Here is a 23,709-nt window from a genome sequence, read left to right as displayed (position 1 = left end):
AATAAGGCAAACACAGACAACTGACCGAGGGCTGTGGGAAGCGCAGGGCCACCTGCCTAGTTCCACGGTGGAAGCTAGAGACCTGATGTGGGTATTGAATTCTTCAGCGTTCCAGTTTGTCTTTTTACATTAACAGACTTATATTCACAGCGCTCTAGCATGTCCTCAAAGTTCTCACTTACAAGCCCCCGGACTATAACACGGAACTACTTTTCACTCCCTGGGACATCTTCAATTTATTTCACACGTTACAAAGGGAAGCATCCTGACAAAGTTATATATTCACTGCCCAGATATAAGGGAAAAAACACAACAGTGGAAGAAAATTAAGTCTTATTTATTGTGAAAACCAAACCACTAGGAAAATATATCACAGTCTTGATACAGCAAACAGACAATATTATCATTTCAAGTAGTAAGTTGGTAAAAAGACAAAGTCCTTATCACAATGATAAGGGGCCAGAACTGGGGCAAGAACAACGCGTGTAGCAAAGGCCCTGGCAGAAGTGGTATTTGGTAATGGAGGGCAGTCCCTTCATCGCTCTAAAGGAGCCACAGTTCATCCCTGAGTTGCTTACTTTTCCTCCCTTGAATTTTTTTTTGTTGCCAGGGGATTGTCTCAACAAAGCTGTTATTTCAGGGGGCAAAGTAAGCAACACTGGGTTTAGGCTTTCATTCTGTTTCATGAGAAACAGATTTTTCCAAAGCCCGTCCTTCACAACCCTCTTAATGAAGTAGCTAATAGTTCCTCTTTCACTGTTCATTCCTGAATATGAGCATATTATACTGTCAAAACCCCATTTCCCTTCAAGGCTGAGTGTCACTGTAAGATTGTCTGGTAGCTTGCTGACTCTGCTGCAGGCGGCCTCAGGGCCCATGGCTGCCAGTGAGAGGGAGAGCACTTGCTTCCCTTACCAGTGTGAGATCGCTTCTTACAATTTTGCAGGGTCTCCTGGCTGAATGATGTGATGTGTGAGAATTTTAAGAAACACACATCCACATCTTGATGGTCAGAAAGGAGTACCTGCAGGGACCATTTCAACGTTTTTATCCAAACTGCCTCTCCCAACTTTACATCTTAACGTCATGCCCTTGCCTATAAAAGAAAAACAAGCAAAACAAACCCCCTGGAAGACCCCTGCCCCTTTCTACATTAGTGACTGCATGGATTTTATTCGTTTGTGGAAAATGTTGTAGTGATCCTTCTGGTAAACAGCAGGTGGACACCAAACAGAAACACCTCCTTTCATACTCCACTAGACCATAAGCTGGTTACGTGAACCTGCCAGCCTCTTGGTATCTGTGCAGTAAGAGGATCTGGTACCTTGGAGGGCCCTGGTTTGGTACAGGGGGGACTCCCTATTGGCAGGAGAAGTACTTGCCACATGAAATTCAGGCTCACAACAAACCTCCTGTGCTATCTGTGACCCAAATTTTAGCACTGCTTTTTATCCATTTCACTTTCTAGGATTAAAACACAAAGGAACCAGCGTCCAGAGGAAAGAAACACAGGCCTTGGACTTGCTGCTGTTCTTAATTTCCTCATTCATCAACTCTCCTTAAAAGACCCAAATCCCCATTCCTCTTTTTAAATTGATTCCTGCCCTCAGCCCTGATGGCCACTAGCAGACAGCTATTTCCCAATGGAAGAGAGGGACTCCTTCATCTTCCTGGTCATGGTTGGGATGAGGTTCATGTGGTCATCCACACACTTGGTCACGCAGGTCTCCAGCTGCCGCTTCACGTGAAGCTCCTTACTCCCTGCATCGATCGAATCTTTGGCCTTGTCATTGCAGTACATAGTGCACCGGGCCAGGCGGTCCTGTGGCAAGAAGGAACAGGGTAGACCAAATGAAAGGCTGACCTTCATTTACCAAGTGCTTATCATGTGCCACGTTCTATACTACGTGGTTTGGCTTGACGTGTATTATCTTGATCAATTAAAGGGACACTATAGTGGAATTGACCAAGACTGTCCTGATTAAAACAGAGGGTGGCACCATGAGGGCCCAGACAAAGCATTACTAGAAAGTAGCTGAATGACCGAAAAAATTGTAAGAAGTGCCTTCCAGGAAGTAAGAAGGAACTAGAGGCTACTGTTACTCAACTACAGACTTTCAAACACCTTGATTTTATAAGGGCTGGCATCGCTACAGAAAAATACTCAATTCAGCAAATACTTATTGAGCTTCTACTGCGTGCTAGGGACTCTCCTGTTGGGGAATACAGCAATGAGTGAAACAGATAAAGCTCTTTCTTTCAGTGAACTGATATTCCAGTGGAGGGAGATGGACAAACAAGTTAAAGTGAAGACGTTGGCGAAACAGCTGGATATATGAACCTGGATAAGGAGTGAAGCTGGTCTAAAGATACGAATGCAGGAGTTGTCAGTATGTAGATATTTGCTATGAGACTACAGAACTAGATTGAGGTCCAAGCATAACCCTGGGCACTCCCGTGCTCTTCAGAGATTGGAGAGAGTAAAAAAGACAGTAAATGAGAACATGAAAGGAGTGCGGAGGTGGGGAGGCGTGACCAGGAGAGTGAGCTATCCTATCCTGGTGGCCAAATGAATAAAGATTTTTAAACAAGGGGGAGAGTGATCCACTGTGTCAGTGATGGAGGGAGACTGGGTAAGATGAGAAATGACCGTTGGATTTGGCCCCATGGAGGGGAGTGGAAAGAGTGGTTCTGGTGCAATGGAAAAGTAAGCCTGACTGCAGGACTGAACAGTGAATGGAAGAGAAAGTTGTACAGTAATTCAAGAAGCAAACTTTGAAAGACTTGTAAAATAAAGTGTCAAACACAGAGAAACCCTTTGGAGTTTCATGATCTTGGAGAAGTTATCCTTTTACAGTACCAGTCATTTTGAAGAATTTTATATAGAATATAAAAATATTTCACATTGGATATAAATTTTTCCACATGAACAGAATCCTAGGCTATGAAATAGCCTGATCAGAAGTGGGCCCTCTTCCACCCAAGTTTCAGGAATGTATACCCAGAGGAAGGGAGTAAAAGGAAGCTGGGGACACCCTTTGCTGCTCCAGAGAGAAATATGGAGCAGGGCAGGGGGAGAGGGGGCTCTCAGTGACCTCAGAGAGGCTTGCGAGTCAGGCATCAATGAGTCAACAAAAATAATGCTTCATGTAAATGACTGCTCTTCAGTGACACAGGAGCTGCCCTCTGGGTACAGCAAGTAGGGGCATTTTGGGTGGGAAAACCCACAAAATGATGGTAGGATCTTGCTCTAATCTGTACCTTTTAAAGACTGGCTTATTCTACTTTCCTGGGGATTCTGCTATTGTAAGAATGAACTAATATATTTTACAAAGCTTCATACTGTACAGTATACATATATTTGATGTCTATGGGGAAAAAAAAAGCATAAGGCTCTTGGTCATGAACTCCCTTTTGCATTGTTTCTATGGGAAATTCTTACAGCACTCAACCTCTAGGACTTTTTCCAAAATTTTAAACCGTGTAAAGACTAGCCGGACATAGGACTGTCACAGATGTTAACAAAGAAACAAGACACTAAAGCCAAGAATTCTGAGCCAACGCTTGTCATCTGCAAAAGAGCAACACCTAGGGCTGGAGTGGTCTGGCTGGGGTATTCCTCACCTGGAACTTCTCCAACTCGCTGGTCACCAGGGCCTGGGCTTGAGCCAGAGGTGCGTGGCAGCGCTCAATGCACTGGTGCACTTGCTGCATAGACGCCTGGCTTTCCTCACAACAGGCGGCGCTGCACCGGAACATAAGGCCCTGTGGGGGGAGGGCAGAGAAGGGTGAGGCAGGAAAGCCTTAGTGCAGAGATGACCACCACCGAGTGCAGCAGAGGCTAGGGGGCGCGTCGCACCTGCGCCTCTCTTTAGAATAGACACCAAGAGCTTAAAACCACGAATGGAAACATTACCCTCGGTGCCTAGCAGAGTGTTTCATTGCTGCTAGCTCGCTGACAGTTGTTGAACCGACGGCTGGATGGACGGGGAGGGTGGTGGAGGATGAGATGGGGCCAAGTTCTGAAAACCAGGTGCCTAAACCACAGGGTTCAGAGGTCAGCGATCTAGTAACCATCCACCAGGGGGCAACTGGTCCACTGACTCCAGGGACACCCTGACAAGCGAAACCCACAATCCGGTCAGGGAAGTGGGATCAACAGCCGCATAACATTCAGGGGATCAAAGCAGAACAGCATATGAGACATCGCTGCGTGAGCCGAGCATGACCAGGCCATTGAGGAGGCCGAGCACCGTCGGGTTTCCGGTCTTTCACCTTGGCGGTGCTCTTTGGGTGGGCTCTGGCTGCTCACCTGCGAAGCGGCCGCGCAAGACGGGAAGGTGGGGGAGGCTGAACACCTTACTCCAGGGGGCTTCTCAACCCTGGCGAGGGGACACCCCCTCCCCCGCCTGGCCTTGGGGGCGGGGGACAAACGGCCTTGCGCGTGGCGAGGGCTCATAGATTTCATTCGCTCAGCCGAAGCTCCAGTTCTAAGAGTGAGCAGTGCTTCCAAGGGCGCAGCGACGACCCCAGGGACACCCCGACCCGGGTCTGCAGGCTGGGAGGCAGTGGTGCGGAAGGATCCTGAGGCGGCTGCGGCAAGGGGCAGAAAACCCCGCACCGTACTCGCTCCCCCCAACCCCAGGTCGGCTTCCGCCCCGCTACCTGCATCTTCCGGATATTCTCCCTCTCCAGACTCTTCACCATAGAGTCCACCGCCTCCTGCACCCGGAGCTGCTGCAGCTCCGCCATGGCTACCCGCGCGGTTCCCGGCTGCGCCGGCGCCCACATGGCCTGCCGCGCACCGGCCCGCCCCCTCGCCGCCACTTCCCGGGTCACCGCGGCGCGCCCTTTCCCTGCCCACGCCGCCCCCTAGCGTCCGAGAGGAGTAACTGCACTCCTGGCGGCCCGCTCCCGCGGCGCTCCGGGGTCCCGCCCCCGCCGTCCCCGCCCACCTCCGGGATTCTTCAGCAGGTCTGCGCACCTCTGCTAGTGCCAAAGGGTTCTTTTCTCTCCTTACCTGTCTGGGTCCCTGTTCCCCTCTCTTACTTAAAGTTCTTTAAATTCATTTTTGTTTATTTTTAAAAAACTGAAGTAAAGTAATGCTCAAAATTCTCCAAGCCAGGCTTCAACAGTACGTGAACCGTGAACTTCCAGATGTTCAAGCCGGATTTAGCAAAGGCAGAGGAACCAGAGATCAAATTGCCAACATCCGCTGGATCATAGAAAAAGCAAGAGAATTCCAGAAAAACATCTATTTCTGCTTTGTTGACTTTGCCAAAGCTTTTGACTGTGTGGATCAAAACAAACTGTGGAAAATTCTTAAAGAGATAGGAATACCAGACCACCTCACCTGGCTCCTAAGAAATCTATATTCAGGTCAAGAAGCAACAGCTATAACTGTACATGGAACAATAGAGTGGTTCCAAATCAGAAAAGGAGTATGTGAAGGCTGTATATTGCCACTCCGCTTATTTAACTTATATGCAGAGTACATCATAAGAAATGCTGGGCTGGATGAAGCACAAGCTGGAATCAAAATTGCTGGGAAAAATATCAATAACCTCAGATATGCAGATGACACCACCCTTATGGCAGAAAGCAAAGAACTAAAGAGCCTCTTGATGAAAGTGAAAGAGGAGAGTGAAAAAGCTGGCTTAAAACTCAACATTCAGAAAACTAAGATCATGGTATCCAGTCCCATCCCTTCATGGCAAATAGATGGGAAACAATGGAAACAGTGACAGACTTTATTTTCTTGGGCTCCAAAATCACTGCAGATGGTGACTGCAGCCATGAAATTAAAAGACACTTGCTCCTTGGAAGAAAAGCTATGACCAACCTAGACAGCATATTAAAAAGCAGAGACGTCACTTTCCCAACAAAAGTCCGTCTAGTCAAAGCTATGGTTTTGCTAAGAGTGAGCAGTGCTTCCAAGTAGTCGTGTGTGGATGTGAGGGTTGGACTATAAAGAAAGCTGACTGCTGAAGAATTGATGCTTTTGAACTGTGGAGTTGGAGAAGACTCTTCAGAGTCCCTTGGACTGCAAAGAGATACAACCAGTCCATCCTAAAGGAAATCAGTCCTGAATATTCATTGGAAGGACTGATGCTGAAGCTGAAACTCCAATACTTTGGCCACCTGATTCGAAGAACTGACTCATTTGAAAAGACCCTGATGCTGGGAAAGATTGAAGGCGGGAGGAGAAGGGGACGACAGAGGATGAGATGGTTGGATGGTATCATCGACTCAATGGACAGTTTGAGTAAGCTCCGGGAGTTGGTGATGGACAGGGAGGCATGGCATGCTGTAGCCCATGGGGTCACAAAGAGTTGGACACGACTGAACTGATAGTTGATTTACAGTGTTGTGCCAATTCCTGCTGTACAGCAAAGTGAAAAAAATATTTAATATGATTCATGTAAAAGATAGGTGTGCAGATCTTAGATGTAAACAGCTTGATGAGTTTTAACAGGCCTTGACCTTTCCCTGTCAACCTCTGGCCTTTTTCCCCCTACTGCTCCTGACCCCAAGCAACCACTAATCTGCTTTTTCACTACAGATTATCCTTTTCTTTTCTAGAATATAATATATGTATTTATATATAAATCATTCATTCCTATGTACTTTTGGGAGGGTCTGGTCCCTTCACCTAACATAACACTTTTGAGGCTGAGCCTTATCTTCAGTTCTTTTTGCTGTGTTATTCTGTAGTATTCTATTGAATGGAGGTACAGCAATTTATTTTTCCATTCCCCTGTTGATGGGCATTTGGGCACTTCCCAGTTATTCTGAATAAAGTGGTGACTGTGAACATCCTTGAGCAAATCTTTTGTAGACATCAATTTCCATTTCTCTTGGGCAAATAAATATCTAGAAGTGGAATCATTGGATTGTTGGTAGATACATTTATGCATTCATTTCTAATAAGAAATTGTCAGCTTCAAAGGCACAATGTGGGAGCTACAGATATTCAGTCGACAAGGAAGCATTTATGTGTCAGCAGCAGTGAGCTGTTTCGGAGCTTCTGGAACAGTTCTGTCTGGAAAACCCCTTCCCCCATGTCCTATGCATTCATTCATTAGGACTTCCCTGGTGGCTCAGCGGTAAAGAATCCAGCTACCAATGGAGGAGCCTCCAGAGATACAGTTCAGTCTCTGGGTTGGGAAGATCCCCTGGCAGAGGAAATGGCAACGCACTCCAGTATTCTTGCCTGGGAAAGGCAATGGCTAGAGAAGCTGGACAGCTACAGTCCATAGGGTTGCACAGAGTGGGATAGGACTGAGTGACTATGCATGCAGGCACGCACGCTTCCAACCCTTCCTGTTACAGGCTACTTCCAAACTTTAGTGAGTTTTCTATCTTATTAATTTGGAATTATTTCTAGTTCTCCCAATCCAATGTCTGCTCAAGGTCTGCAGGTCTACAGAGGAATGTTCTAATGCCTTAGAGATGGACTACCAGGCCCTTCAGAATCTGCTGGAACCTACCTTTGCAACACTAGTCTCTCTACTCACTACCATATGTCAGCCATGCCCAACCACTGCTGCTGCTGCTGCTAAGTTGCTTCAGTCATGTCCGACTCTGTGCTACCCCACAGATGGCAGCGCACCAGGCTCCCCCATCCCTGAGATTCTCCAGGCAAGAACACTGGAGTGGGTTGCCAGTTCCTTCTCCAATGCATGAAAGTGAAAAGTGAAAGTGAAGTTGCTCAGTCGTGTCCGATTCTTCCCAACCCCATGGACTGCAGCCTACCAGGCTCCTCCGTCCATGGGATTTTCCAGGCAAGAGTACTGGAGTGGGGTGCCATTGCCTTCTCCGGCCCAACCACTGACAGTCCCCCAAACATGTCAGCACCCCTTCCCAGGTCCCTGGACCACTGGCTGTGCCCTTTGTCCAAGGTGCCCTTCCATACCTCTCTTCACCTTGTGAGCTCCTACTGAAGACTTAGTTTAGATGCTACCCAATTGGTGTCTTATCCTGAATGCTCCTGTAGTGCTTCATGTTTTCTGCCTTTTTCCCATCACAGTGTCTTTTTCACAAAGCAGGGGTCTCAAACTCACCAGCATTTTGGGTCCTAGAGGCAGCAGCAGTGAGTGAAGCTGGTCTGGGGTAAGTACTTGTGTGGGCAGCGTGATGGGGCCTGTAGTAGAGCAAAGAACATTTTCAGTGTTTCCCCTTAGACAGCATGGCCACACAGCACAAGGGAAACCTGATTCTTCAGGTGCTTTTGTCAAGCGATTAAATTGCTTCCTTTCTTTTTCGTTACCCTCGCTAGCTGGTGAGCCCTTTGAGAACATTGTGTTGTTCTTTCCATTTTCCTTAGCATTAATAACAGTATAACACACACACATAATGAGGGAAATTTTGCTGAAGACAGTAACGAGTGAGAAGGCTATAGCTTATCTTTCTGTAAATTTTCTCCACTTTCAAGTTTGCCTAATGGGTGGTGTGGCCTCTGGCCAACTCTGTGTACTTGGGAAGATTCTGGGTGACTTGGTGAGTGGCTTTTAAAACCAAGCCCCTTTGGGAGAAATAACTCTAACTAAAACCCTAGGGGGTGTGGACATTGGGCAAGGGATGGGAGAAATCTGGTTAAGACCTGGCTAGAGGTTGTTCCCAGTCCTACCAACCCCCTAATCCCTCATCCTTCATCTCTCTGAGTCTCAGTTTCCTAATCTAGTGAAAAGAAAAAAAAAAAGAGGGAAGCAAATTTATTTTCATTGGCTGGTTTCAGGGAAGTACATAGACTAGAGTACTTTTAGGTTCTCAGAGGAAAATCTCTTTTTAATACAAAGAATTATTATGGAGAAATCCAGAGAATATTACTAAGAATTATTATTAAGAATCAAATCATTGAACAATGAGCTTACTGGTCACTGGAGAAAACAAGATGAGAGGTGGGATGTTTTATGGTGAGTTTATGAAAAGACTGAGGAGATTTGAGGTGTTTTCACCTAAAGCAGCAACTTCTCTCACCCTGCAACCCTGCAACCCTGGTGGGTCAGAGGGCTCACCTTCCTTGGAGACGTTTAAATCCCAGTTCCAGGGAGATAATGCAGATTGGCAAGCACGTGGCTCTGGAAGCGTCCCTCTTATATATTTTCTCTGTTAAACAATATAGCCGTGAGTGCTGCAGTCAGTAGGAAGTCAGCCCAGTGTTTGACAACTTGACAGATCTGGATTTGAGTTCTACTTGCCTCTTACCAGTGATGTCATCTTAGACAAGTTATTTATTTATTGGGGGCTGTGCTGGGTCTTTGTTGCTGTGAGGGCTTTTCTCTAGGGCCTGTGAGCAAGGGCTACTCTCTAGCTGCGGTGTGCAGGCTGCCCACTGCAGTGGCGTCTCTTGTTGAGGAGCATGGGCTCTAAGGCATCCGGGTTTCTGTGGCCGTGGCTTCCGGGCTCTAGAGCAGACGCTCAACAGTTGCGGTGCACGGGCTTAGTTGTGCCAAGACACGTATGATCTTCCTAGACCAGGGGTCGAACTCGTGTCTCCTGCACTGGCGGGAAGATTCTTCACCACTGAGCCACCAAGAAAGCCCTAGACAAGTTATTTAATATGTGACTACCTCACCATGTGGTTGTTCTGTGACTTTTGCCCCTGGATAATATCTGCCCCCACTCAGGCCAGGCATGGAGAAGGCGATGGCACCCCACTCCAGTACTCTTGCCTAGAAAATCCTATGGATGGAGGAGCCTGGTAGGCTGCAGTCCATGGGGTCACGAAGAGTCGGACACGACTGGGCGACTTCACTTTCACGCATTGGAGAAGGAAATGGCAACCCACTCCAGTGTTCTTGCCTGGAGAATCCCAGGGACAGGGGAGCCTGGTGGGCTGCCGTCTATGGGGTCACATAGAGTTGGACATGACTGAAGCGACTTATACAGCAGCAGCAACAGGCCAGGCAAAACTAGTCTAGACCTTTCTTCATGTAATCATAGACATCTTGATACTTACAGAGCAAAGTATTCCAGAAGGAGTCTCTTCTGTGGGTGAAATATCATCCTGAGATAGCTGGACCTGGGACCCTCTACTGAAGTGCTTGCACCTGGACAAATGTCTCCTTGAGCCAAAGAATACAAAGAAACTGTAGGCAATTGAAAATAACTGCATGCATGTGCAGTTGGGGCAATTATGAACAATAGGACAAAAAAAGGACATCAACCAATGGATATTCCTGAGGTGCCTGGGGCAAAAGTGAGGTACTGCGAAAGGTCCTGCACTCAGTATTACCAAGGGGGCGGGCAGACCACCTAGCAATGCCCCCTGCCCAGCCCGTGGATCCTCACTACCCCTCCCACCCCACTGTTAACCCCATTTAATGACCCAAGCAGCTCTCCTCGGGGACCTAGTTCTTGTCTTCTCTCCCTCTTGCTGCAGCACAAACTGCAATAAAGTCTTGCCTGAAATTCTTGTCTGGTCTCTTATCAATTTCTATTGATTAAAGAGTCCTAGGGCCCAGGTCGGTAACAATCTTTGTCTCTGGTCAAGAATCATAGAATTTAAAGTGTTCCTAGAGAGCTGTTTGCTTTTACAAAATTTTTAGAAGAATCATTTGTTTTCAAATATGACAACTGGGGAAAACTCCAATATGAAGAACAGATGAAGATGTTATTTTAAGTCTAAATTAACTTTCCAAGTTCAAATTTCAAAGAATTGTTTACTTTAAAGACTATCCAGATAGCCACTGGCCAAGTTATTTGTTATTTGAATTTAAATTAAATGTAAATAAAAACAACTCAGCTCCTTAGTCTCACGAGCCACAGTTCAAGTGTTCACTAGGCAAACTTGACTACAGTATATAGACACAGAGCATTTCCTCCATCACAGAAAGTTCTGTTGAACAGCACAGCTTTAGAACAATGAGGCTGTTTTGCTCAGGGTTGTGAATGATGTTCCTATATCCCTATAGCAGTCTCAGATCCAGTGTACATCTTGGTTTGACTTTACTTGCACAGACTCAAGACAACCTTGATTTAACTGGATGAGTAGTTACACACTGTGGTCCTTTTCAACAGCTCTTTTTTTTCAGTCTCAGGATGGCCTTCCATAAAGCAAAGGTGGCAGAATAAACTTTAGTTAGAGCCCAGACCAGAGTTAGTTAACCCAGTTGCAAAATAGCTAATGATGTCTTGTGGGTTAAAATAGGGCAAAGAATTTATTTGAGCAGGTGTTTTTTGAAGGATAGCTCAGAAAGTATTTAAACATATTTTAAAAATTAGAATTTTGAGATGTGTGAAATACTCGGGCCTCTCTTGTGGAGCCCTAGGATGCTGCGGGGCACAGTTTGGAAACTCTTGATCCAAATCAAAGTTCTCATGAAACTGGGTCCTAGAAAGAAAAGAGATTTCATATGGTCACACAGTAGGTGACTATCAAAAGGGGAGTAGAAACAGATTTTTCTGACTCAGTCCAGTGTTTTTCATACACTGTTGAAACGATAGGGTCCAAACAGGGCTTCCCCCATCATCTGGGCCCTGGTCTTTGGGGTCTTGGTGGTAGGCTCTGGAGCTGGACCTGAGCTAGGAACTGAGCCTGGCCTCACCTTTCTGATTTGGGATGTTATCTTTGGTGATAACAATAGCAGCTCCCATTTACTGAGCATATATTGTGTGCCAGATATACTATTATCCTCATTCAACAAAGGTGTGTCAAATAAAAAATTAATCCAAACTTGTTGCAGGAAGAAGGACCCCTTCTAGGGCCTGAAACAGGGCTCTTGTCTAACACTTGGAAATGAATTGTCCAAGGAGACACATGTGCTGACAAAGCAAGAGATTTTGTTGGGAAAGGGCACCGGGTGGAGAGCAGTAGGGTAAGGGAACCCAGGAGAACAGCTCTGCCACGTGGTTCACAGTCTGGGGTTAGTTTCCAGGTTGTCTTTAGCCAATCATTCTGACTCAGAGTCCTTCCTGGTGGTGCACGCCTTATTCAGCCAAGATGGATGCCAGAGAGAAGGATTCTGGGAGGTGGTCGGACATGTGGTGTCTCCTTTTGACCTTTCTGCTCCATTCTGAAGGAGATCAGCCCCGGGATTTCTTTGGAAGGAATGATGCTAAAGCTGAAACTCCAGTACTTTGGCCACCGCATGTGAAAAGTTGACTCATTGGAAAAGACTCTGATGCTGGGAGGGATTGGAGACAGGAGGAGAAGGGGACGACCAAGGATGAGATGGCTGGATGGCATCGCGGACTCGATGGACAAGAGTCTGAGTGAACTCCGGGAGTTGGTGATGGACAGGGAGGCCTGGCGTGCTGCAGTTCATGGGGTCGCAAAGAGTTGGACACGACTGTGCGACTGAACTGAACTGAATTGAACTGAACTCTTCTGGTTGGTGGTGGCTTATTAGTTCCATTTTCCTTACCAGGACCTCTTGTCGTAAAACAACTCGTGCAAATGGTTACTATGGTGCCTGGTCAGGGTGGGCAGTTTCAGTCAGTGTGCTTCCCCTAACAGACTTCAGTTCAGTTCAGTTCAGTCGCTCAGTCGTGTCTGATTCTTTGCGACCCCATGAATCGCAGCACACCAGGCCTCCCTGTCCATCACCATCTCCCGGAGTTCACTCAGACACGTCCAAGGAGTCTGCGATGCCATCCAGCCATCTCATCCTTGGTCGTCCCCTTCTCCTCCTGCCTCCAATCCCTCCCAGCATCAGAATCTTTTCCAATGAGTCAACTCTTCGCATGAGGTGGCCAAAGTACTGGAGTTTCAGCCTCAGCATCATTCCTTCCAAAGAAATCCCAGGGTTGATCTCCTTCAGAATGGACTGGCTGGATCTCCTTGCAGTCCAAGGGACTCTCAAGAGTCTTCTCCAACACCACAGTTCAAAACCATCAATTCTTCGGCCCTCAGCCTTCTTCACAGTCCAACTCTCACATCCATACATGACCACAGGAAAAACCATAGCCTTGACTAGACGGACCTTAGTCGGCAAAGTAATGTCTCTGATTTTGAATATACTGTCTAGGTTGGTCATAACTTTTCTTCCAAGGAGTAAGCGTCTTTTAATTTCATGGCTGCAATCACCATCTGCAGTGATTTTGGAGCCCAAAAAAATAAAGTCTGACACTGTTTCCATTGTTTCCCCATCTATTTCCCATGAAGTGATGGGACCAGATGCCATGATCTTAGTTTTCTGAATGTTGAGCTTTAAGCCAACCTTTTCGCTTTCCTCTTTCACTTTCATCAAGAGGCTTTTTAGTTCCTCTTCACTTTCTGCCATAAGGGTGGTGTCATCTGCATATCTGAGGTTATTGATATTTCTCCCGGCAATCTTGATTCCAGCTTGTGTTTCTTCCAGTCCAACGTTTCTCATGATGTACTCTGCATAGAAGTTAGATAAGCAGGGTGACAATATACAGCCTTGACGTACTCCTTTTCCTATTTGGAACCAGTCTGTTGTTCCATGTCCAGTTCTAACTGTTGCTTCCTGACCTGCATACAGATTTCTCAAGAGGCAAGTCAGGTGGTCTGGTATTCCCATCTCTCTCAGAATTTTCCACAGTTTATTGTGATCCACACAGTCAAAGGCTTTGGCATAGTCAATAAAGCAGAAATAGATGTTTTTCTGGAACTCTCTTGCTTTTTCGATGATCCAGCAGATGTTGGCAATTTGATCTCTCGTTCCTCTGCCTTTTCTAAAACCAGCTTGAACATCAGGGAGTTCACGATTCACGTATTGCTGAAGCCTGGCTTGGAGAATTTTGAGCATTACTTTACTAGTATGTGGGATGAGTACAATTGTGCGGTAGTTTGAGCATTCTTTTGCATTGCCTTTCTTTGGAATTGGAATGAAAACTGACCTTTTCCAGTCCTGTGGCCACTAGTAAGGAAGAATTTTAGTTCAAAACGCTTACTGTAATGGGGGAGGAAGAGTACTTTAAAGAGGCAGGTAACTATTGCAATAGGGAGGCCGCGTTGACCAAAAGACCTGCAAATTTCTTCAGTTAGGCAAAAAGGGTTTTCCTTTCACAGAGCAGTAAACAAAGCTAGAGAGACGCAGGTGCAAGGAAGTGGGATGAAAGGATGGTGAGATTAGATAGTGGATCAGAGATTGTTTTACCCTGAGGCTAGTTTATTTTCTGGGAAGGATCCCTTAAGGGGCTATATACTAGTTCAGGCTGAGGGTGGACAGGAGTTCAGGGCACTGGAGAGGGGAGAAAAGCTTAACAGAAAATTTGGTTAACAATAGCAAGTCTTATTCTGATTGATCAATAGGGACAAGCAGATCAGCTACGCATTTGTAAAACAACGAATAAGAATTTGGAGACTGTGTGACCTCAAAATAAGTAAACAAGGAAGGCATCTGCACGTTACAAAGTCTTATGGGAAGGGGTGGGTCCTTGCAAGGAACACAAAGGGTGTGAGGTTTTCTTAATCTTCACTGGGCTCAGGTTAAATTCCATATTGTCCAGGAAGCAGGTTTAGAAGTCAAGCAAATTGGTTAAGGTCACACAGCTAAAACAATGCTGAAATGAGACTCAGATAAGATCTGATAGACTCCAAAACCACTGTCAACTAAGGGCTTCCCTCATAGTCAGTTGGTAAAGAATCTGCATGCAATGTAGGAGACCGGGGTTCAATTTCTGGGTCGGGAAGATTCCCCTGGAGAAGGAAATGGCAATCCACTCTAGTTTTCTTGCCTGAAAAATCCCTTGGACTGAGGAGCCTGGCGGGTCCCAAGAGTTGGATATGACTTAGCGACTAAACCATCACCACTGTCAACTAAAGTCAACTAAAAAGGATGCACAATGTGAGAGTTGTGAGTTAAGTTTTATCTGGGGCAAAATGAGAACTGCAGGCTGGGAGACAGCGCCTCAGAGTTCTGAGAAACTGCTCCAAAAAAGTAGTGGAGGAATGTCAATATACGTGATTTTGGTGAAGGGGGAGTTCAATGCAATCAAGCACTTATTTGACAAAAGGTTTTCTGCTAGTCAAGAGGAGCTGGTGTCATCATGAAGGGATTTAGTGCTCTTCTAGATATGAGGAGATACAGGGACTGGGATCCTGAAATCAGTTTCTGAAAATATCTAACTATCTAAAGATCTGTTAAACCAGTTTCCCTGGAGCACAAGGTGCCTCACTCTATGTCACACGAGTGTATGTTCCTCGGTTCTTTGTCTCGTCACAACGAAGATTTGGAGTGACGGACATTAAAGCCCCCTCATCATGTCACAGCTCTCAGGTCTTGGATAGACCGTGTTATAGCTCTCAGGTCTCGAATGGACTATGTTATAGCTCTTAGACAAATCAGTGTTACAGCTCAGTGTTACAGCTCTATTTTATTTAGAAGATAGCAGGAAAATCCATCTTCGAGGCGTGAGGGCACATTGATTCAAAAATACGAGGAGAAGAGCATCCCAGCGCACAGGAGAGAGAAAGAGAGCTGGCTCTGGCTCCTCTATTTATATGCTTATTTCTCCCTGGGCCTGTCCTGTGTAAATTGGGCCAGCCAGGAGTGTTGTTTGTTTTACCTGAGGTCCTCACTGGTTCCTTGGACCTTTTGTTGTTCTATTTTCGCGGGCTTTCCCCTTCCTTGTCTTTTAGCCACCACCATTTTGGACTCCTTTTCCCAGTTCTACCTACCTAACACTCTCCAACTGAACTTCCTTCAGGGCGTGTTGAAGGTCAACAACTCAACAGCATAGGATTCAGATAGCAGATGGCAAATGTCCTTATTGTTGTTCAGTCACTGACAAGTACCCAGTTGTACTTGCCAACTCCTATGGGCCTCTCTAGTCTAAAATTGTATAAATGGGTTTATCAATTGGAGCATTTCTCATATCACTAGGTGGTGTCTTGGTCAGGTGTACCTAGTAGGTTCTTATTGCACAGAACTGTCCCATTTTGCCGATGATGATGGTGAAACTGTGCAACTCAAATTGGGACTTGAACCCAAGGTCTTTTAATTGGGGTCACACACCTGATCTCAGAACTTAATGAAACTCAAGTTCCTTATGTATCATCACAGAGAGAATTCAGGAGAGCAAAGTGTGAGAAGTGGATTTCTGTAGAGTGAAACACTCCACAGAGTGTGGGTCATTTCAGAAGGCAAGAGACATTTGGATATGGAGGTTGTCAGTTTTTATAGGGATGGGTAATTTCATAGGCTAATGAGTGGCCAGTCTGGTCACATGGACCACAGCCTTGTCTAACTCAACGAAACTATGAGCCATGCCATGTAGATGGACGGGTCATGGTGAAGAGCTATGACAAAACGTGCTTCACCGGAGAAGGGAATGGCAAACCACTTCATTATTCTTGCCTTAAGAACCCCATGAACAGTATGAAAAGGCAAAAAGATAGGACACTGAAAGATGAACTCCTCAGGTCGGTAGGTGCCCAATATGCTACTGGAGAAGAGTGGAGAAATAACTTCAGAGAGAATGAAGAGATGGAGCCAAAGCAAAAACACCACCCAGTTGTGGATGTAACTGGTGATAGAAGTAAAGTCCGATGCTGTAAAGAGCAATATTGCATAGGAACCTGGAATGTTAGGTCCATGAATCAGGGCAAATATGAAGTGGTCAAACCGGAGATGGCAAGAGTGAACATCGACATTTTAAGAATCAGTGAACTAAAATGGACTGGAATGGGTGAATTTAACTCAGATGACCATTATATCTACTACTGTGGGCAAGAATCCCTTAGAAGAAATGGAGTGGCCATCATAGTCAACAAAAGAGTCTGAAATGCAGTACTTGGATGCAATCTCAAAAACGACAGAACGATCTCTGTTCATTTCCAAGGCGAACCATTCAATATCATGGTAATCCAAGTCTATGCCCTGACCAGTAATGCTGAAGAAGCTGAAGTTGAATGGTTTTATGAAGGCCTACAAGACCTTCTACAACTAACACCCAAAAAGATATCCTTTTCATTACAGGGAACTGGAATGCAAAAGTAGGAAATCAAGAAACACCTGGAGTAACAGGCAAATATGGCCTTGGAGTACAGAATGAAGCAGAATTAGCAAAGGCTAATAGAGTTTTTCCAAGAGAATGCACTGGTCATAGCAAATAACCTCTTCCAACAAAACAAGAGAAGATTCTACACATGGACATCACCAGATGGAGAACACCAAAATCAGATTGATTATATTACTTGCAGCCAAAGATGGAGAAGCTCTATACAGTCAACAAAAACAAGACCAGGAGCTGACTGTGGTTCAGATCATGAACTCCTTATTACCAAATTCAGACTTAAACTGAAGAAAGTGGGGAAAACCACTAGACCATTCAGGTATGACCTAAACCCTTAGGTTTATACAGTGGAAGTGACAAATAGATTCAAAGGCTTAGATATGATAGACAGAGTGCCTGATGAACTATGGATGGAGGTTCGTGACATTGTACAGGAGGCAGTGATCAAGATCATTCCTAAGAAAAAGAAATGCAAAAAGACAAAGTAGTTGTCTGAAGAGGGCTTACAAATAGCTGTGTGCCGGGAACCACCACGGGAGATCCCACCCATGACAGGGTCATGTGGAAGAGAACTGTTAAGCAAGGCTTCAGGACTCAAGGGCTCCCTAGGCTTTCTCAAGCACCTACCCCCAAACCAGAATCTGTCTGTTTTACTATTTCATGACTTTCACTAACTCCTCTGACATTAAGAGAGGGCTATCCCTGACCACCTTTCTCTGGAGAAAATCAACTTAGGGCTATAGCTAATAAGTCTCCTGGACATGAGAGGAATATTTCAAATCAAACCCCTCTGTTAGCATTCTAGCTTGCTTGGCAGGTTTATCCAGACTCTTGCAGCTACACATATGATTATTTACAGCCTCCCAACTGTGAGAGGCACAGAAAGCCTAAAACATAGAGCCTTTCAAAGAGTTAAAAGTTATTAGAGTAGGGCTGGTGTAGGATTTCATTATTGGGCCAATGCTTGTTGCTAAGTTCCCATATCTCTTATCCACTGTGCACCTGGGAATGCATTAGTTAACATAGTTGGAATGTAAGAAAAACAAAATAGTAGCCTTGAAATTAACCACATCAGACTTCTGAGGTAATTGGTTCTTTCTTGTAACTCACTGCACCTTTGCTCTGTGAGAAATGTAACTCTGTTTGGCATTTTCTGAGTCTGACATAGATTAGAAATATAAAGAAAAAACACTTTGAGGGAAAATAAGTTTTCTGGCTGAGCAGCCTTTATCAAAAGAGGGTCATGAAATGTTCATAGGCCTCCAAGGCCAGAAGATAATGTACACAACATCATTTGTGGGAAAGATTTGCAGAAAAAATCTTGGTTTCGATAAGGGCAAAACTGCTGGAATGTTTGGGCTGACTCTGTATGACCTTGCATCTTTCATTTCCCTCTATGTATAAGGCAAGGTATAAAAGTACCTTTTGAAAAATAAAGCTTTTGGGCCCTGCTCACCGAAGCAGCTTGGTTTCCCCGTGTGAATCATTCTCTCTCTCTCCCTCTCCCTCTCTTTTTCAGGCTAATCCCTTGGAGCACAGAGGTTCCCTGCGTTCACTTATCTGCCTGGATTTCTAAGACCTGAATGGAAAGACGTTCTGCGTCTTCACTCCCTCGGGAGACCGGGAGGGCACCTGCGGCCTCCGTGAACAGGGCAAACTTCTTGTCTTGGAGTTTTATTTGCTTTCTATGTAAACCAAGGAATGTCAGCCTCTTTCTCTCCTCCATTTTCTTATCTTCAACATTCTTTCCTTGTCTCTCTCTAAATCAATCACTGACACCATTTCTCCTTTGGGTTTCCCTGTATCCTGCGCGGGCTGGACCCCAGCAGCTGTGAAAAGAAGAGAAGTGAAATGCAAAAAAGAAAAGCAAAGATATAACCATTTGAATGCAGAGTTCCAAAGAATAGCAAGGAGAGATAAGAAAGGCTTCCTCAGTGATCACTGCAAAGAAATAGAGGAAAACAATAGAATGGGAAAGACTAGAGATCTCTTCAAGAAAATTAGAGATACCAAGGGAACATTTCATGCAAAGATGGGCACAATGGCATGGAACTAACAGAAGCAGAAGATAGTAAGAAGAGGTGGCAAGAATACACAGAAGCACTATACAAAAAAGATCTTCATGATCCAGATAATCATGATGGCGTGATCACTCACCTAGAGTCAGATATCCTGGAATTCAAAGTCAAGTGGGCCTTAGGAAGCATCACTACAAACAAAGCTAGTGGAGGTGATGGAATTCCAGTTGAGATATTTCAAATTCTAAAAGATGATGCTGTGAAAGTGCTGCACTCAATATGCCAGCAGTTCAGTTCAGTTCAGTTCAGTTCAGTTCAGTCACTCAGTCGTGTCTGACTCTTTGTGACCCCATGAATCACAGCATATCAGGCCTCCTTGTCCATCACCAACTCCCAGAGTTCACTCAAACTCATGTCCATTGAGTCGGTGATGCCATCCAGCCATCTCATCCTCTGTCGTCCCCTTCTCCTCCTGCCCCCAATCCCTCCCAGCATCAGAGTCTTTTCCAATGAGTCAACTCTTTGCATGAGGTGGCCAAAGTATTGGCGTTTCAGCTTTAGCATCAGTTCTTCCAATGAACACCCAGGACTAATGTCCTTTAGGATGGACTGGTTGGATCTCCTTGCAGTCCAAGGGACTCTCAAGAGTCTTCTTCAACACCACACTTCAAAAGCATCAATTCTTCGGCCCTCAGCTTTCTTCACAGTCCAACTCTCACATCCATACATGACCACTGGAAAAACCATAGCCTTGACTAGATGGACCTTTGTTGGCAAAGTAATACCTCTGCTTTTTAATATGCTATCTAGGTTGCTCATAACTTTCTTTTCAAGGAGTAAGCATCTTTTAATTTCATGGCTACAATCACCATCTGCAGTGATTTTGGAGACCAAAAAAATAAATTCTGACACTGTTTCCACTGTTTCCCCATCTATTTCCCAGGAAGTGATGGGACCAGATGCCATGATCTTATTTTTCTGGAAAAGGTCAGTTTTCATTCCAGTCCAAAAGAAAGCCAATGCCAAAGAATGCTCAAACTACTGAACAATTGCACTCATCTCACACACTAGTAAAGTAATGCTCAAAATTCTCCAAGCCAGGGTTCAACAGTACGTGAACTGTGAACTTCCAGACATTCAAGCTGGTTTTAGAAAAGGCAGAGGAACCAGAGATCAAATTGCCAACATCCACTGGATCATCAAAAAAGCGAGAGAGTTCCAGAAAAACATTTACTTCTGCTTTATTGAGTATGCTAAAGCCTTTGACTGTGTAGATCACAACAAATTGTGGAAAATTCTTAAAGAGATGGGAATACCAGACCACCTGACTTGCCTCCTGAGAAATCTATGTTCAGGTCAAGAAGCAACAGTTAGAACTGGACATGGAGCAACAGACTGGTTCCAAATAGGGAAAGGAGTTCGTCAAGGCTTATTTGATGAACTTACTTAACTAATATGCAGAGTACATCATGAGAAATGCTGGACTGGATGAAGCACAAGCTGGAATCAAGATTGCTGGGAGAAATATCAATAATCTGATATGCAGATGACACCACCCTTATGGCAGAAAACAAAGAACTAAAGAGACTTTTGATGAAAGTGAAAGAGGAAAGTGAAAAAGTTGGCTTAAAACTCAACATTCAGAAAACCAAGATCATGGCATCCGATCCCATCCCTTCAAGGCAAATAGAAGAGGAAACAATGGAAACAGTGAAAGACTTTATTTTTGGGGGGGCTCCAAAATCACTGCAGATGGTGACTGTAGCCATGAAATTAAAAGACACTTGCCCCTTGGAAGAAAAGTTATGACCAACCTAGACAGCATATTAAAAAGCAGAGACATTATTTGCCAACAAAGGTTTGTCTATTCAAAACTATGATTTTTCCAGTAGTCAAGTATGAATGTGAGAGTTGGACTATAAAGAAAGCCGAGCACCAAAGAATTGATGCTTTTGAACTGTGGTGTTGGAGAAGACTCTTGAGAGTCCCTTGGATAGCAAGGAGATCCAACTAGCCCATCTTAAAGGAAATCAGTCCTGAATATTCATTGGAAGGACTGATGCTGAAGCTGAAACTCCAATACTTAGGCCACGTAATGCAAAAAAACTGACTCATTTGAAAAGACCTTGATGCTAGGAAAGATTGAAAGTGGGAGGAGAAGGGGATGACAGAGGATGAGATGGTTGCATGGCATTACTGACTCAGTGTAAACCCGTTTACCACAGATAAGGATTCAAAGCCACATGGCTGGGACTTGAACCCAGCCAAAACCCAGGTTGGGACTTGAACCCATGTGGCTTAGGCTTGAACCCAGCCAAAACCCACAGTACCTGGTTTTAGGACCTAATGAACCTCAGATTCTTCATGTCTCATCACAGAAAGAATTCAGTGAGACAGTGATAGGTAAGAAATGGTTTTATTCAGATACAGAGAGAAGCACACTCCATAGACAGAATGTGGGACATTGCAGAGGGTGAATGTGGTGGTGGTGTAATGTGGCATGGCTAGTGTTTATAGGCTGGGTAATTTCATATGCTAATGAGTGGGAGGACTATTCTAACAGTTTTGGGGAAGGGGGCAGAGAATTCTTGGATTTGGGCCACCACCCATTCCTTGGTCTTTTAACAGTGCCTTGGAACTGTCATGGCACCTCTGGGTGTGTCATTTCATTTGCTGATTCAGGATCAAGGTCTTGTCTGCCATCTTGGTCCCATTTGAATCTAATAAATTTATGTTGTCTTTGGGCTATGTCATTCTTTTGAAAGTTATGCCCTGCCATCAAGGGTTAATAGGGTAGCAGAGATGTGCCTGCAAACGGGTCTCTCTGCTCGGGCTGAGTGTCCTTGCATACGAGGCATTCTGCCAAAGAGTCTGGACACAGCCTTGAGTTTAATGGTCTCTTGCAAATGAGGGAGCATTCCCTTCTTGAGATAAGAAGGAGATGGGGGCTTTGGGCAGACTCTGCAGTAGACAGAGATTTCACTCCCCTTTGCTATACGATAACATGTATGCACCTGCGCTGTGATGAAAAGGCTTATTCATGTAAGTCTGGAATTCTGCCTAGGGGGCTTTTATAATAAACGGCAATTAGTTTTTTGCCCAGTTCTGTTCCTCTGGCCAGAGTGGTGTCATGTCTGTCTCATGTGTGTCTCGTAGGTTCTGTGTCATTTCACTTGTAATCACCAGTAATCTACACTGCCCCTTTCCCTCCTGTTACAAATGGACATGAGTTTGAGTAAACTCTGGAGTTGGTGATGGATAGGGAGGCCTGGTGTGCTATAGTCCATTGGGTCGTGAACGACTGAACTGAACTGAACTGAACTGAACTGAATTCCTCCACTCATGCAGTTCATTCCATTGAGTTGGTGATACCATCCAACCATCTCATCCTCTGTCGTCCCCTTCTCCTCCCACCTTCAATCTTTCCCAGCATCAGGGTCTTGTCAAGAGAGTCAGTTCTTTGCATCAGGTAGCTAAAGTATTGGAGTTTCAGCCTCAGCATCAGTCCTTCCAATGAACACCCAGGACTGATCTCCTTTAGGATGGACTGGTTGGATCTCCTTGCAGTCCAAGGGACTCTCAAGAGTCTTCTCCAACACCACAGTTCAAAAGCATCAATTCTTCGGCACTCAGCTTTCTTACAGTGCAACTTTCACATCCATACGTGACTGAAAAAACCATAGCTTTGACTAGACGGACCTTTATTGGCAAAGTAATGTCTCTGCTTCTTTTGGGAAAGAGGTGTGGATTTCCAAGTGTTGGGCTACTGCCCACTTTTTGACCTTTTCTGGTTGTCCTTGGAACTGTCGTTGTAGCTGTGGGTGTGTCATTTAGCATCCTGAGGTGTTACAATGATCATACACTGAGGCTCAAGGTCTACTGAAGGTTGAATCTCCCTGCTATCTTGGCTATAGTTAGTCCTAACCAGTTTTTGTCATGTCCTGTGGCTGTTATTTTTTTTTAAAGGTTGTGTCCTGCCCACTTCTCTCCTGTTTCAGTGTGGGTTGGAGTACGTGGTGGATTCACTGCTACTACGTCTTTTAAAATATGTTTACTCCCAATACTTTTAGACGCTAATGAAAGAAATTGTAAGACCACAGAAACAGAAGGAGAGACATTCTATTTTCTTGTATTTAAAGAATACAAGAGGGAAGGGGGCAGAGTATAACCTTTAAAAGAACGATATAGCCCCAGGACACAACATAAACTGATTAGAGCCAAATAGGTCCAAGATGGTGGATGACTCAGCTTCCACTAGACCTTGAGCCTCAGTATATGCTCACTGTAACACATCAGCAAGCTAAATGGCACACCCACAGGCATCATGACAGTTCTAGGGTCAACCATCAAAGACCAAAAATTGGGGCAGTGACCGAATTCCTGGAAATCTCTGCCCCTTCCCTCAAATAGTTGCAATAATCCTCCCTCTCATTAGCTTATGAAATTACCCAGCCCATAAAAGCTAATCACATCACATTTTGAGGCTGCTCTTTCTTTCTGAGATGGTCCACACTCTGCCTGTGGGAGTGTATTTCATTCTAAATAAATCCACTTCTTATGTATCACGTTGTCTCTCATTGAATTCTTTCTGTGGTGAGACATCAAGAACCTGAGCTTCACGGGGCCCTGAAAACAGTGTGTGATCTCAGTTGGAAGACTGTGGGTTTTGGCCGGGTTTAAGTCCCAGCACATGGGTTCAAGTCCCAATTTGAGATGAATGGTTTCAATACCACCCAAGGCAATCTACGAATTCAGTGGAATTCCT

At 45.0% G+C, this 23,709-nt stretch overlaps 1 protein-coding gene across 1 annotated transcript; it reads right to left on the bottom strand.

Annotated features, from left to right (window-relative positions):
• Positions 1 to 327: 327 nt before the first annotated feature.
• On the bottom strand, positions 328 to 4,791 carry FAM136A (family with sequence similarity 136 member A). Its single transcript, XM_052648814.1, has 3 exons — positions 4,666 to 4,791; positions 3,625 to 3,765; positions 328 to 1,822 (listed from the first exon to the last, which is right to left on the bottom strand). The coding sequence occupies exons 1-3, from the start codon at positions 4,789 to 4,791 to the stop codon at positions 1,634 to 1,636; spliced, it is 456 nt and encodes a 151-aa protein (XP_052504774.1). The 3' UTR covers positions 328 to 1,633.
• Between the last annotated feature and the right edge of the window lie 18,918 nt (positions 4,792 to 23,709).

This window comes from Budorcas taxicolor, chromosome 11 (assembly GCF_023091745.1).
Source record: "Budorcas taxicolor isolate Tak-1 chromosome 11, Takin1.1, whole genome shotgun sequence".
Classification (NCBI taxonomy): Eukaryota; Metazoa; Chordata; class Mammalia; order Artiodactyla; family Bovidae; genus Budorcas; species Budorcas taxicolor.
This window is presented reverse-complemented; position numbering and strand designations above follow the sequence as displayed.

Excerpts from the sequence above, each read along its gene's own strand:
- FAM136A (XM_052648814.1), bottom strand. The coding sequence starts at position 4,791 with ATGTGGGCGCCGGCGCAGCCGGGAACCGCGCGGGTAGCCATGGCGGAG. Across the intron at positions 3,766-4,665 it reads AGAATATCCGGAAGATGCAG|GGCCTTATGTTCCGGTGCAG; the intron begins GTAGCGGGGCGG and ends CTCCCCCCACAG. Across the intron at positions 1,823-3,624 it reads GCGAGTTGGAGAAGTTCCAG|GACCGCCTGGCCCGGTGCAC; the intron begins GTGAGGAATACC and ends TTCTTGCCACAG.